At 42.0% G+C, this 16,905-nt stretch overlaps 1 protein-coding gene across 1 annotated transcript in view; it reads left to right on the forward strand.

Annotated features, from left to right (window-relative positions):
• The first annotated feature begins 248 nt into the window (after window positions 1-248).
• CSTF3 (cleavage stimulation factor subunit 3) overlaps window positions 249-16,905 on the forward strand; it is a 50,874-nt gene continuing 34,217 nt past the window's right edge. The window contains exons 1-2 of the mRNA XM_032958026.2: window positions 249-553; window positions 4,778-4,879. Of these exons, the coding sequence (XP_032813917.2) occupies window positions 527-553; window positions 4,778-4,879 (129 nt within the window). The 5' untranslated portion in view covers window positions 249-526. The remainder of the gene's footprint in view (window positions 554-4,777; window positions 4,880-16,905) is intronic.

Consider the following 16,905-nt stretch of genomic DNA (forward strand, 5'->3'; position numbering starts at 1 on the left):
AAGAAACTCACGTAACCCCGCCGTGACTCCAACATAGCCTCACTGCGCATGCGCCGAGGTCACCCCCGACCCCGACCCCGCCCCCCACCCCTCCCCCAGCCCTCTTACCCCGCCCCCTTCTCCGCCAACCCTCTCGCCCCCCCCCCACTCCACAATTAATCATCTCGCTATTGGCCGAGGGGACCTGGCAGTTTGCTCACGTGACGGCGGCTCGGCCAATCGAGAAGGTCGCGGGGAGCGCGCGTGCGCAGTGCGGGCGTTAACGGAGGGAGGGGGGGGGTGGCAGGGGGAGCGCCATCTTTGGAGCGGCGAGTTGAGGGAGCAGCGCCAGCTTCGTCTGTTGTTTTTTTATTCGTTATTATTGTCATCGTTATCATCTTGTCGTCGTCGTCGTCGTGGTTAGCGCCACTTGGTCGTATCGACGGGCGGGCAACGCGTTTTTTGTTTGTTTGTTTTGTTAAACCCACCGCCTCACGTCGCCATCGCGGCCACCCTCAGCCGCCGCTCGGCGCGTGCGAGCGAGCCCATGGCCTCCGAAGGCAACGCAGAGCAGGTACGGATGCAACGAAGGGCGTCGTTACGGATCTTGCTAATCGCCGTGGGCGCGTTTTGGTTAAGGGCGGCGATGTGGAAAAAAGTGCTCTGGGAGTTGGGGGGTGGGTGGGTGGGTTGGGGGGGGGAGGGTTTTGTCGATGTTTGCCGGAGGATAGGTCGAGTCGAGGCGACCCGGGCCTCGTTTTTCACTCCGCGCGGGATTCTCGCTCGGCCGTGAATACGAAATCCCAGAGTGTCGTCCACGTGTTCTAGAGAAAAAAAGATACTGAGGGAGACGGGACAACAACAACAAATGAGGCCGAACGGCGGTTAGATTAGACTGCGGGGGAGTGTGTGTGTATTTTTTTAAAAAAAGGTTTTAATGGAAAGCGCTTCTAACCTTGCGCAATTGAATGAACGTGTCCACTAACCCTTAATGACCCTGCGACTTTGATGGTGCTGTTTGTTACCTGGCCGTTCGGGCCTAAAAAACAACAACTACTGTGTTAATAATAATTGTGGAGTGGTGCATACGTGAAGGCCACTTTAAGCTGATTATACTTAAAACTATACCCTTCGTCTTTGTAGAAATGTCTAAATGTCGCCGCGTCTCACCGTTCCAAACATACAGGGGGCATACGCATCGTGGCCACAACCACAGACCGTGCATTGCATTAGACATTACTGCAGCATACTTGTAACTGCAGTGTTCTACAGTTTACCGTAATACAATGGCACATATTCGAGTTCCACAATACAACCTATACAATACACAGGACCACAATATACGGTATACCTCATTAAGGTCCAATTTGTTTAGGTTCACCGTGCTCCAGCACTGTTGTGCACTGCAATATAATTAAGTGAGACGCACCATGCCACACTGCAATAAAACGCACCGCAATAAGCACAATGCACTATTTTTTAATCATCAACTTCTAGAGTGGCACCACGAAATACATTCTAAGTCTAGTGATTAAGCGTGTCCATTCCTGCGATCTCTGCTCTGAAGTACTGTACAGTATGCATGTATGCATGATCCCATGTTTATACAGTATTTAACTTAAAGCAGTTTTAATAACCAACGTGATTTTCTCAACGTATGTTCGCATTGGTCGCCGCAAAATGCCGTTGCTTAATGGTGTTGCTACGTGTTAGCTTTGCGTTGAGTGGATGTAATTCCATGCCAAATGAAAGAAACGTTTTATTTAAAGGGTGGTCAAAAGCCGCATAAAGTCAGCCAGTTAAATAATTGTTGATGAAGTAAAACGGCTCGGAGTGAGCCTAGTGGACCATTGCATAACACTCCTTATGGGGACATTTCCCTTTTTCGAACAAAGGGATTACCATTAAGATAGTTTATGCAACCGACAGGTGTTTAAATAACTCTGTTAGGTTGAGTTTCACCTTCCACGGTGGCTTTGTTTCCAGTGGATGTTTGGTCCAAGTTTTGCCTATTTCTGTTATTGACGAAAGCTTCAAATATAAATATTGACTTAAAGTTTTCGTTACCGAAAGACCCAAAGAATATGAATAAGCTTCAAATATATGACCACACCTTTGAGTTGTTTTTGCAGTTAAACCATTGGTTTTACTATTAATGTGTTTTAGTCTTGGAAAGCACATTGCCGGTTCATGTAATATAAATGTTGGATTTTTTTCAATGAGGCTTGTGAATGGTACATTGCTAATAAAAATGATGATTAATGATGGAAATGGGTCCCGTGACTTCCTTAGTCATGGTTGATCTTCACGCGACCAAATGTGTGTGACGTGATGACCGTGTGTGATGTGATGACCATGTGTGTGGTGGGACCAACTGTGACATCAAATATTTATGAAGTGATGATCACATGCTTGTGAAGTGATGATCACATGCGTGTGATGTGTATGATGTGAGCAAATGTGTGATGTGACAATCTGTAATCAAGAAAATCCTTGGTGTGTAGTTGTGTAGCTTTGTCACTGCATTCCCACGTTTAGCAACTAAGTCCCTATTGCATCACGATGAGATCATACCTTGTCAATACTATAAATGTTCATATTCTTAGCTCTTTCGGTAAAGTCACGTTGAAGGGAAACAATAAAATATATATAAAAACAATAAAAATTCTCACGACGTTTCGACCATAACAAACGGTCATCATCAGGTGATGATGACCGAATTTTTATTGTTATATATATTTTATTATTTTATTGTTTCCCTTCAACGTGACTTTACCTAAAGAGCTAAGAATATGAATTACTGCAGTCACGAAAGCTTTAAATCAAAACTATAAATGTTGCTTGGAAGAATTGAGTTTAAAGGTCCTCGTGTTAATGTATTTATGTAATGTTGCTTCGGAATGTTGATACGTGCTGAATTTAGCCGCAGCACTGGGGAAAATAAGAAACCATCTTTCGTCTCATTTCATGGCGTTGGTGTGGCCGGTAAATTTTTTTTAATGCTTTTCAACCAAGGTTGAAAGTGTTAATGCTTGAACTTTACTCATCTCTGTAGTTGGTGTAAAAAAAAACCTGTAAAGTTGATCCTTCCAATGTAAAGGAAGTGTGGTGCACAAGCACAACAATGGAACTCCACATTCATCAATAACACTGCCTTAAAACGTCTATATATTTTTTTCTTTTGGACCAAATAAAAAGATATAGGCGACGTTTTGGGCAATGGCCCTTTGTAGCACAGACATTTAAGGCAGTTATTGATGAATGTGTTATTTTTGTGTCATAAGGGCACCACGATATTATTCCTGGTTCTAAATTTGCTCTGTAAGCTATTGCCCTTGATTCACCTCCGATTAGCACGGTTGGCTACATACGGTGCGAAAGAAGTCCAACATAACATCGGTCCATTTACTGGCAACCCAGTTTAGCAATTCGATAAACGAGCAAGCCACATCCTTTTCACATGATCGTCTGTTCCAGCCAGCAAAGCCTTTTTTTATCTTATGTAGAGCCCTGCCTCCACATTTTTCTTGCCTTTGTACTGTGTATCTCAATTTATCTCAATTTCCCATTTTGTCTCTTTCTCTCTTCCCTCTGCTACCTCGCCCTCCCTCACTATCTCTCCTTCCTCTGCCTCACCCTCTTTCTTTCCCACTACCTCACTCCCCGTTTCTCCCACCTCATCCTTGCTCACCTTATTTCCACATTTCTTTGCCGTCTCAACCTCTTCCCTGTCCCGTTTTCTCTCACTCTGTTTTAGATTTTGCTTTCTTTGTCCTCCGGTTAATGCCATTTCACTCTCAATCTTTGTTTTTTCGGTAAAGTCACGTAGAAATGAGAAAAAATAAAATTACATAATACACGACGTTTCGATTGCAACACAAGCAATCATCAGGTAGAGGAAACAACCGCAGATATATACAGACCTGAAGTAGAGGGAATTAACACAGATATACCAGGGGATACAGAGAGACAGAGCATCACACTAAATCAAACAGGGTTTAGCAAAATTTGGAAACTATATAAAGCAACACAGACGGTCGGTTAAAACACAATTAACGCATGGTCTGGTTGAATACGCTATTTCAAAGATTGTTAAATTGTAAGTGAGCCATCATCATCGTGCACTGGGGCCGAGAATCCAGTCAGTTGGGAATCCAGCCAGGCGGACAGGATATCCAGACAGCGAAACTTGTTTCCAATATAGTATGAAAAATATTTTCCCCTCGTGCAAATATCTTATTTTTTCATGTAGTTGGATTATGTGATAGTTAAATATTTGAGAAACACAAACTTTTTGAATGACTGATTACACAGCTGTGGGGTTTTATGCTTTTACACTTTGAAGCTTCTAACAATGGCAATGAATGGAGTTGTCTTCTGTAGTCATTTTAACTGGTATGAGTACCGAAGTTTGCGAAATACGTTTCTGTTTACAGCAAGCGTTTGCTTCATGACAAAGTAGGTTCTGCCATTTTTGTTCTTTTTAGAGTGTTTGAATTTCAATTGCCATTTTGCATTCTTCGCGGCTTTATGAAAGTTCTTTTAAGGTAAGATTGGTTTAGAATTGATAATTTTAAACACAACCGGTCAGGTGATTGGACCATTCGTTTATAGGATTGGATAATTCCTCAACAGTTATTTACTCAAAATATGGAATGTATTACTTGTTAGTCTTCTCATATATTACAGTATAAATGTTTGACCTGTGTGATTACTCCACTGTCTTATCAGCCTACCCAGGCAATCATCCAATTTAACCGTACGTATGTGTGTGTGTGCGCGTGTGCATGTGCATCAGGCACAGGAGTACGTTCCAGAGAAAGTGAAGAAAGCAGAGCGAAAACTTGAGGACAACCCGTTTGACATCGAAGCATGGAGCGTGCTCATCCGAGAGGCGCAGGTTCACATTCAATTTAAACCCCTCACCTATTAATGAATTCGGGCTAACATGTGACACGTTTAGGCCACAAGTCATGAATGGGGAAATACCTAATACCATGCATGTATTGGTAAGTATATACACCGAGCCATCTTGTTTTTGGTGACGGTTGCTATGTTGCAAAAGCACACAAAATTTAAAGATCACGCATATAGCTGTTTGCCAATGTCGGACTCAAGTGCAAGTGCATGCAACAAAGAGAAATATGGGCTTTCCGTGCAGTACTTTGTGGCCTAAATGTGCTTCACGTATTTGTGTACGCTTTGGTATTATGTTTTGATATGTACGCTCATCAGATTATATATGGGCTTCTTATTGATCAATCAATCATCCACATAGTGTGGCCATGTGTTTTCTGTATCTGAGTAACCTTTTGCAATGATGTATTGTTTCCGATGAGGGCGCTAAAAGTTTGCAAGTTATATCATCCGCAGCAGTGTGACCCGGATTGATTTTTTGCCTTCATTATTAGGCTGCTTTAGTTTATGGAAACGTAGTAAAATGTCCTGGGTTATGATAATTCACATTGTGTTATGAATACATCTCAATAGTTTTTCCAGATTTTACTATTCTTGGTCAAAGCTTAAAATGGTGGCAGAAATGCATTTCAAACGTTTCGGATAACAAATCCTCATCCACGATATGGAAACTGAGATGGTATGATCCACAGTCCATGTTACTCGGATCACAACTCAATTAAAAAAAAAACACGTGTGTGTGTTGGTTTTGGCTACACAAACAGCTTGCCGCATCAAACAACTCAGAAGACCTACAAAATTTGAGCGCTGCCTCGGTCCCTTAAAGGCCACACATTTGGTCTTGCGTATCTCTGAACCTTTTCCCCTTCTGAGATGTTTGCAAATTGCAGAGTGGGTCCCGTTCGTTGCTGAATCTTGGAACGCGCATGTGGTTTAGTGTAAATTTTTTTGGAGAGGCGTAGTAGCGCTGTTTTTAAAAACATTGTACTCACCGCATAGAACTGTAGCGACACGACCGCACTCTGATAGTTGGTGTCAAACTGTGCCACACGCCCTCCTGCGTGGCCTTGTGGGATCCTCGGTACATCTTCCAACCTGAATATGTATCGATAAAGTACATTTATTTTAGTTTTACTACTGATTCTGTACACGTATGTCATCAGAACGGAAACGGAAGAGTAAAACTGATGACGTAGCTGTACGCATACGTCATTGGAATGGGAAAGCTGTTAAGGACTGCCCTGTTCCTGGTGTAACGTCGCATCAGGAAGCATGGGGTTGACATTCAGTCACACAAACACTTTGATGTTTGTTACATTTTCTCATACAATTGAGGGAGATCTTCTTGGTTCTTTCGGTAAAGTCACGTAGAATGGAAGAAAAAAAACAATAAAATAAAATTCTCATGACGTTTTGGCCACAACACAAGTAGCCTTCTTCAGGTGAAGAAACGGGACTGTCCAGAAGACAGCGCTTGAGTGAACACTGCCAAGCATGGACCGCGTCTTTTAAGCTGTGTGGGCGGAATTAACATATGAATTAGCATGTTACCCAGCCTCTCCTCCGGAGCAGAGGAGGGTGGCGGCTGGGCACACAGAAAAATCAAGAAGAAGAACAGCCAAGGTTGAGGGAGATGATGCCAGACTCCTAAATAAGCCTGTCATAATTAAGCTGTTTTATCATGCGATGGCCACTAAAGGCACCACGAAGCATTCGTCTGTACTGAGACGTCACGTCATTGCTGCTCTCTCATCTTTCTGAAGTGTTGTGTTTGGTCTTAAATAATACATGATACAAGCAATGCTAGTTATTCGTTTTGTTTTCTGTATGTTCAGGACACGTGGAAAAGGGAATTGTTCTATGAACCCAAACACATGTAAATAATCTATATATATAATATTATTTTTGATCATTATGGAGAAAATAAGTAACAGGGTAATTCTGAAGAATAGGCAATTTTACAGCAGCATTGCACATTTTAAGTGGGGATGGCAAAATTGTGAATTGAGCTTTTGTTTGCCATTTGACTTCTCAGGAAATTCTTCAGGATGTATATTTAGAAGGCATTTTGATCTATAGGCCCTGACACAAATTATAATATATGGATAAAAGGTTGACGCCTTTCAGTTTTCATCTATGACATGTTAGCATGACAGATTGGTGCTCAGGAATGCATATTTTGACCTCATTAAATATGTCAATGATATCGTAATTCCATTATCACGTATATAATTTTTTTTTTGGGGTTAGATCGCGTAAATATATAAATGTGTCGTTAAAACCCGCCACCACCCGACACGGCCATCTAGTAAGGGTTGTCACGTAAACAGAACATGCCAATTTGTCACTACATTAGACCGATGTGTTGGAGAGTCAAGCCACAACATTATCACGTGATTGCATCACAGTAGGTATTCTAAATTCCACGTTTAATACACATACCCTGTAATTTTTATTTCCTCCATCTGCCAAATAACAAATACATTTGCTGAAGATGTTAAACAGGCGACCTCCGCACCTACAGCATTTATGATAACTTAACATAACCTTTAGAAACATGTATTCAGTAAAAAACACATTTAAAAATTCTTAAGAACTTTTCTGCACGTGCATCACATTTACTCTTCTCAGACATTGCGGAAGGTGAACTTTTTTCAAAATTTGAAGAAAATTCACAAAAATGAAGCACATTGTGAAAGGTATGCATTCACTCGAGGCGCAGCTGCAGACTGTCAGGCTATACTGTACATATGCATATGGTGGAAGACCAAAGCAGCGCCATCAGTCGACTTGGCGTCGGTAGTGCTCATAAGGCGGTCATACGAGTTACTGTGGGGGGGGGGGGTCTTACTACAAGGAAGGGAAGGTCGTAAGGTCGTAAAAGGCGGGAGGTCGCAAGTCGAGCAGTCATAATTCGGGGGTCACCTGTATATTTATCTGTACCTTGATTGGCTCAGCAACAGCAAGGCCTACTGCCATAGTCTTGGTCTCAAATGTTTCAATTTTTACTTGGAGACTGCACTAATGTAAAACAGACTCCTCACCTGCCCGAGGAGACCCCAAAATCAGTCCCGAGGAGCACCGAAGCCTAAACTATGAATTTACGCATCGTGAATGATTCGTTAGAGCAGCCTGCAATCACGTGCTGCATAAGATGATGAAGAATGTCATCGTGCAAGCATTAGATAATGCTTGCATGATGTCATTAATATTTGGAGCACTTTACAATGTTTATGAATACAATACTATGCATATTTAATACAATGTACAGTAAAGTCTCGGAGTACGCAGGCTGAGAGTACGTGGATCCAGCTCATACGCAACTGATCCCCCCCCCCGATTCATACTTACAATTGTGACTCGTACTTTAGCTACACGCACGGGGCGTGAAGTAAGGAGTCAAATTGCCCCCCCCCCGACATCACGCGAATGTGGATTTGAGGGTGTGTAACTGTATCGCCCGCGGAAGAAGCAAGTCCAGGATTTATCATATACAGATGATTTATTTAACATTTCTGTACATTTTTTCATTTTATATACACTTACATTTTTTATCTATCGTATAGAGAACCCCAACTTAGGCAGGCGTACTCTTGACACTATACTGGACTTAAATATTACTTCATATTTGCTGGGTTGCACGGTGGATAGTCAGAGGGCAGCGGTGTAAAATCTGTTGTGCTGTCCTTCAACATGTCTATGCTGTGTCCACCTTCAAGCCATTCCTACCAGCGTTGCACTGCATAGGGAGGCCCTCATTCAGAAGTTGTTTGACAAAAGGGCTGCACGTGTACCCAAATTAATATTTTTTTAGTATGTCTCGTTATTCACGAATCACAGAGTATATGGATTTTTGTCTTCAGTTAATCTTTTTTTAGACGGGAAACTTTTCTATTTGTCCCATCCACTGTTTATAAGCATTTTTTGACTCTACAGCTCTTTTTTGTTATTGTAGAATAAAAACATTAAGTCTTGTATCAGTTGTGTTGCCAAAATGCATGCAATTTTTTGTCAAGTAAAATTTTTAGAATTAACACTTTGTGCTTTAAGGTGGTTATTTGTCACAGCCATGGTGCATTAGCATGCATGTGAATGCGGTTGTAAGATTACACAATAAATCTTGGACTCTTCCCCCAAAAGGGTAATCTTGTAAATTAGTCACAAATGGGCCCCCTGGTGTTAGTGCGGCTAGATGGGCTTTGCCTGTGCACAAAATTGAGATTAGAAGAGCTAAACTACGAAATGATGATTAGGGTTCGGTAAAAATGGCTAAGACCTCGAGGCCAAACGAAGGCTTTTTTAGCCTTTGGATGCATTTGGGTGAGGCTAAGGTCACTTGGGTGCGCACTCTACATTGGTTTGCACAGCTGCTCTTTTTTAAATAAACTTAACCCTGCCTTGAAGTTTCATTGATTTTCTCCAAAGATTGGGTTCAACTTCCCTGCTATGAGCATCCCCCGCCTTACCGGGTGGCCACGGTGGCAAGATGTTAACTACCTTGCCTGGTACACAGGAGGTTGTGGGTTCGATCCCAACCCTGATGCCTGTATATTTGGTGTTTGTGTGTCTCGCTCTCCCCGTGGTTGCATAGATTTTTTCCCAGTCCTCTGGTTTTTCCCTCCATACTAAGAATCAACATAATGCAGATTTAGAGTCTTTTTGTGCCATACATTTCAACGCGATAAGCCAACTTCGTTGAGCTATCATTTGTGGCCAGGTCGCTTCTGAAAAAGAGCCATACATCTCGGTGGGCCTTACCTGGTAAAAAAAAAATATTTACACTAGAAATTCCCTCCACTTTTCTGTACACCTGCACAATATTGTCTTTACCGTTATGAAGTCACCTCCCGTACACAAACACCACCTTATCAAACGGTCCAATGTTTAACCAAGATTGGCCCTGGACCAGAGTCTTTGTTCTCCTGGCTAAATGTTGACCGAGACGTGTCACTCAAATTGGGCAGGAAATTTTAATTCAGTTTTGGGATTTATGTTCTGGTCTAGCATAAAAAAGGGAAACTTACCTGAATAAATTTTGATTTAAAGCTTTCGCGACTGCAGGGATTCATATTCTTGGTTCTTTTGGTAAAGTCACGTAGAAGGGAAACAATAAAAATATGAAACAATCAAATTCTCACGAAGCTTCGACTGCAACACAAGCAATCATCATCAGGTGTGAAAACCACAACAACATTTTAAAAAAGTGGCGGTTTTTTTTAACGTTAGCACCACGGAGAGAATGTGACAGTTTGTTCAGATGGATGAGTCCATCTATGCTCGGAAAAGAAGAGGGGGGAGACGAAAAATAATGGATTCGGTCTGAAAGCCACCTTAAGCGTGATCAATCAATTAAGACCCAAAATGGTTTATCAAATCCTTCCAATGATTGCTCAGCCAGAATCCATCTTCTCGGTTGAAATTGTCTGTATAAGTGGATGACCTCATGAATGAATCTCTCATGGTAGCCAGATGGCTGGCAAAGGAGCCTTTCAAACCCATGACTTTACCCTACATTGCGAGGATCACAAAAAAGATATCCAAAATCTTGAATAAACACAAGATCCAGGTCCGATTCAACACATTACATAAAATCCGTCATCTGGTTCCGTCTGTAAAAGATGTGATTCCGGACATACAGTACCCTGGCGTCTACAAACTAAGTTGCCTCTGTGGTAGTAGTTATATTGGAGAAACCAAATGACATGTCTCGGACCGCATTCGTGAACACAAAGCAGACCTGAAACACGGTAGGACCAACACCTCGGCTGTGGCAGATCATTGTTATAATTCAGTAGGTTCACATGACATTGACTTCTCCAAGACAGAGGTTCTTTGCAAGTCATCAGGCTACCATGAGAGATTCGTTCATGAGTCTATCCACATATACAAACACAGAGACAAATTCAACCGAGAAGATGGATTCTGGCTTAGCAATCATTGGAAGGATTTGATAAACAATTTCGGGTCTAAATTGATTGTTCACGCTTATGGTGGCTGTCAGACCGCATCCATTATTCTTCGTCTCCCCCCTCCTCTTTTCCGAACATAGATGGACTCGTCCATCTGAACAAACTGTCAAAACTCTCTCCATGGTGCTAACGTTAAAAATAACCGCCACTTTTTTAAAATGTTCTTGTGGTTTTCACACCTGATGATGATTGCTTGTGTTGCAGTCGAAACGTCGTGATAATTTTATTGTTTTATATTTTTATTACTTTATTGTTTCCCTTCTACGTGACTTTACCGAAAGAACCAAGAATATACTTACCTGAATGCTTCGAAAAAAAAACCCCTATAAATAATTGCTTCACTCAGCATTTAACTTGCGTAGCTCTGAGACGTTTGTTACATTATAGGTACATTACAAATCTAAAATTGGTGTAAAGCTCCCGGAAGCTGACCAGGATGGTTACCCGAACATTTTTGAGCGTTGGGAGACCTCAAATTAGGTGACCTGACAACAGTCTATCACAGCTGTTGCTTATTTCTCACGCCCCCACATATTGCCTTATAAAATCTACCTACCGTTTACTTATTATTTTAGTTTCATTTGTAGTTAAAATAATTACAGATAAAGTTTAAAAACATATCCCTGACTGTTTTCACCTTTAGTGGTGATCACAGTTGACGATTAATTTTCTGCCTTAAGGTCAAAGCATTAAGATTGTAAGAGTCACATTTATGTAACTGTACAGTGAAAATGTCCTCATTTTATTTAAATTTCACACCTCTACGTTGCAGCCAGATTTTGTCTCGTGACCAGTTTTATACAAAAAAAAAGTTTGCATTTTTCTCCCCCTGTTTCATATAATAATTTCAATGCATAGCTGCCAAGAATGGACTGAACCCATGTCAGAGATGATAAGTTTCACCGTGACAGTCCATTTTGTTGCATCCCAAAAATCGGTCAAACGAGTCGTCTTGTTAAATAGTGGACTGACATGAGATGCAGTCCTGTCAAATAGGCACGGGCTACGGGGGGTCGTTGCCCTCTTACATCGTCGCACACCTTGCTCAGCCACCTGCCGACTAAGTTGTGATTTGAGAGCCTTAATATTAACTGGGCAACGATCCACAGTGCTCCTGAATCTCACGACCCTGTTTCCATTCCCAGAAAGACTTGGTGACATGGATTAGACAAATAGACACTGACAAAGGAAAATTAACAAGCTTTAAAGTGTGTAAAGAGGCATAGAGAAGTGTGTGTGCTTGGATTGATACTGAAAGCCAGATGGAGCAACAGGATTAAGAGAACATGCAAGTTAAAATGCATTGATTGTGAAGGAAATACAGTGGGTTTGGGCAGTACATCACTTGTAGAAGGGATGGTAGCTGTTGGTGAAACTGATGGAAGCACAGCCAAAGGAGGGAGTGTGCCCAAGAAAATTACCACCATGGAGATGAAGTGATATAAGATGATCTCATGTGTAGTAGCGAGATGGATTGTCACAGCATCGCGACGACTTGGGGAAACCTTCATATAGCTGAGAATGTGAGAAATTACTAAATATTAATATTGTAACTTCCAAATCACAGCCTGACCTAAACCATGGTTAAGTCAAGCTTTGTCTAAAATTGCACTTTAATATGTCACACCTCATCCTTCAGGCCTGGACCTTACACATGTATCTGCCTAGTTGAAGATGGGGCCTTTAATGGTTGGTCACTGGGTGCTTGCATCGATTAATGAATTATTGTAGGTATGCCCACGATATGCTGATAAAATAAGGCATATAAGAATTGAGCAATTATGGTTTGTGCAACCTGTTTGCAATTAATGTTACATTTGGACTAATTGAGTGAAATAGAATCGATGCAAACTAGACGTAATTAGACATGCATTTGTTTTAAATCGAATCGCTACAAATGTTGATAATTGATCAAATCATTGGGGTGGGGGGACAGAGGGTATAGGCCACTGTTGTTCCTTGCATGGCCCCACGGGCCGTTGGTGGCCTTTAGTGCACCCCCTGACGTCCGGCTCCCAATACACAAAAGTGAAACACCCCCCCATCATCGTGCTTCTGTAAAACCCCTAATGGTTTCAAATGTCTGGCGGACCCTCGCACTGATGTCTTATTGGCGAAAGTCCCCCCCCCCCCCAGGGTGGTAGAGGGGAGGGCATGCCATGGGAGTTTGGAGAGAGGGGTGACTAGGATGTAGCAGGCAAGGCCGAAGACAATCGATGCTACTTTAATGGATTAGGCGTGAGGGTAGGAGCCAGAGCTGTTCCTTCGCCGCGCATTTTGGGGTAGAGATGGGGCAAACATTGAAGTGGTTGTCGGTGCCGTGTCCCTTGGTACTGGAGTGAGGAGGACGAAGGAAACACCACAGTTCGCACGGATTGTATATGGGACACAAGTATTGAAAGTGCGCGTGGGTGCTTTCCCACGCGTATAATGTGCACGATGTGTGTCACCACAGGTGGTTCCCGATAGCTATGCTGTTTTTGATGCTGGCTGTCTCTTCAGATAACACTGGTCTACAGCCAAAATGCTTCCAAAATAATTGTCCAACTTTACTAATTCTGGGTCACTGAGAATGAAAATGATGCTTAAATTATTGATTGGCTCTAGTTTGCAAGATATGCTACTGGGTCAGTATATACGACCCTTGACTTGGGAATTGCAGAGAATAAGTGAGTTATAAAGGGAAGGGATCTCAATTTAAACTACAAATTATTAAATACATCTTTGACTGGATCTATGAATAAATCTATGACTGGGTTTAGAAAATACTTTTTTTTGAGCAAAACAATGAATGATGCAATCTGAACCTGGTATTGCATCATACATGATATGAATTGCATCATGCTATTCCTTGAAGTCATGGATGATGCAATCTTAACTAGCCTTACATCCCTCTGCTGAACAAATTGCCCTATATCAGCTCTAGAAATCATGCAGTGTCGTGCTCCCTTATTTGTCAGTGTTTGATTTTGCGAAGGGACACCTTTTTAGCCGTTGTAAGCAGATGCCTCGTACTTGTGTGAACAAAGCCGATAACTTATGCTATGTTTGTAGTGAAGTGACTTTTGCATCATAAATGCGCAGTTGAACTATGGTTAAGAAAGCCTATCACCTTTATTTTGGCTGCAATATTGGAGATCAGGACAGGATGTGGGCCCCACATGCTATTCAACACTTGTGCAACAAATCTTTGCCAGTGGTTGAACAGGAAAAGGAAATCTATACCTTTTGCAGTGCCAATGATTTGGGGAGAGCCAACATCATATCAGCAATTGTTACTTTTGTATGGCGCCTCTAATTGGGAAAGGTGTGTCAAAAAAGAAAAAGTGGACTGCATTATCCAAACATTCCATCAGCTATACACCCAGTAACCCAATGGAGAAGGGCTGCCGGTTCCTGATGCACCAGAATCATTCTCACTTGAGTCAGACAAGGATGAGGTTGAAACTTCTGGTCCTGAACCATCAAGGTCAAATGATCCAGATTTTCTCCCATCCTCTTCCTCTGAACCACACCTCATAACACAAGCTGAACTGAAAGACCTTGTCAGGGATTTGAAACTACCCAAGAGTAAGGCAGTACTGTTGGGCTCCAGACTGCAGCAGTCGAATCTCCTGGCAGGTGATGTTAGGGTTTTTATGTTCCGTGACCGTCAAAAGGATCATCTTCCATTCTTCATGGAAGGTGATCTTGTAGCCTGAAACAACATCAATGGTGTAATGGCAGCCCTCAACATAGTTCATTATCCAGATGAGTGGAGACTTCATTGATTCACTGAAGATGGGTCTTAAAGCTGTTTTGCCATAAATTACAGTTGGTCATGCAGTCCATATGAAGGATACCTATGACAACATGAAACAAACTATGACCAACATCAGTGGCAGCTTTGTGGCGATTTGAAGGTTGCTCTCTTGCTTGGTCTGCAGACTGGATACACAAAATACTGCTGTTTTCTCTGCGAATGGGATAGTCGCGCGAGAGATTCCCACTACATCAAGATAGATTGACATTCATTGGATCCTGGGAGGAAAAGTGTTGAGCATCCACCACTGAATCACCCTTGAATGATGAAGAACTTTGTCAAAGCAATGGAGAAAACACAAGCAGCTGTCAAGTACCTCCGTGGAAAATTTCCAAGGTTAAGTGACGCTTATATAAAGGTAGGTGTCTATGTTGGTCCTCAGATTAGTAAACTTCTTAGAGGTGATGCATTTGACAGTGCACTGCGTGGCAAGGAAAAGGACATGGAACGCCTTCCAGTTAGTGGCAACAAATTTTCTCGGAAACAACAAGGCAGACAACTACAGGGAGTTGGTGGGACACCTCAAGGCATACAAAAGCCTTGGTTGCAACATGTCACTAAAGATACATTTTTTGCACTCTCATAGATTTTTTTCCCACGGAAATGCGGAGCATTGAACGATGAGCATGGCGAGCGATTTCACCGGGACATTGCAAAAATGGAGAAACGCTATCAGGGCAAATGGAGCCCATCAATGCTTGCAGACTTATTGCTGGGCAGTGGCAAGAGATGCTCCATGTAATGAATACAAGAGACAAGTCAAGAAGCGCCGAGTGGACACTGAATATGGACTAAACTATGTACTTATATATACGTAATTATTTTTTTTCCTTTTGTTTCATCATACATTTTATTTCTAATCTTTTTGCTGATTTTTTTAAGTGTTACATGAACAGAACAGGGGTGACATGTTATCATGTAAAGCAACCATAAACACATGAAAAGACCTAGGTTTACAATTTGAGGAAAACTCTATCTACACTACATAGACGTAAATTGTAAAAACTTTAAACAGTAGCCAATCGGTTGTTTTAATTGCCATATTTAAATTCAGCACATCAAAATCCATAATAAACAGCACATGTAATCTCTGAAGCAGATGACGTCTAAAAAATTGCAGGCCTGTGTTATTCACAATGTGGTTAATTAAACTGGTTCTGTGAGCCTTTGGCATTAACAGGCAATACAAATTATCCTAATGGTGTCTCCCATTGTTGCTTAGGTCTTAAAATTAGTATCTGGCAAAAACACGAGAATTCGAGCGGCAAGGGCAGTTTGCTGTGGTCCGTGCAACACTGCCCCACTCATCTGCCGATTTGACCCTAATGGGATGCAGCATCAGGTTCACATTAAATTGCAGATGCTCTCCTCTCATTGAATCTTTTGTGGCTCCCCGTACGATGCAATGGGCTTTTATCGACTTTGCAGGAGCATACGCCTCGTATGAAAATAAAATAAATAGAGAATGTTTTTTTGGCTTTTGATTAAATACCTTAAAGGAAGTTGAAGCCTAAAAAAAACGAAAGAGGTGTTATTTCACAACGTAGCTTCAAACTTTTGTTGGACAGCACTGGGGAATACGGATGAGTTATGTTTCTTGACAGGGTTAAGAGGAGCACTCAGTTTGCTCTCAAAGAGTTTTACCTGCTCTCCCGTGAGGGGTATGTAGAATTGGATCTGGGTTGCGGGGGCGGTGGCTTAAGTTGTGATAAATAAACAAAATTAAATATAACCCAATCAAAATTGAGGCTTCCCCAAAATCTTCAGCTTTGGTGCCTGGCTACAAGAGGGGGCCCCCCAATATATCCTCATGCCCATTACACGTCTCAATAAGAATGATGAAGGAAAATATTGAACAGAGACTACATGTCAAGGGAACGTTTCCTGGTATAATTGCAGGCCACAAAGGAGAACCACTTGCCCTTGCGATATCGAGGCGGTCATGGTGGTCTAGGGTGCCACGGTGGCGAGATGTTAACTACCTCGCCTGGTATACAGGAGGTCGTGGGTTCGATCCCGATCCTGACACCTGCTGTATATTTGGAGTTTGCATGTTTTCCCCGTAGTGTGGATTTTTCTCCAGGTCCTCCGCGTTTTTCTCTCCACATTTAGAAATTTGCATTGAGATTATTTAGATTATTTTGATGCTACGAATGTCCACATGGTAAGCCACTTTATGGAGCTATCATTTGTGGCCAGGTCTCTTTTGAGAAACGTGCGTTTAGAGTATTTAGCTGC

The sequence above is a fragment of the Petromyzon marinus genome, chromosome 21, assembly GCF_048934315.1.
Source record: "Petromyzon marinus isolate PM22_M1 ecotype Great Lakes invasive population chromosome 21, UKy_Petmar_22M1.pri1.0, whole genome shotgun sequence".
Lineage (NCBI taxonomy): Eukaryota > Metazoa > Chordata > Hyperoartia > Petromyzontiformes > Petromyzontidae > Petromyzon > Petromyzon marinus.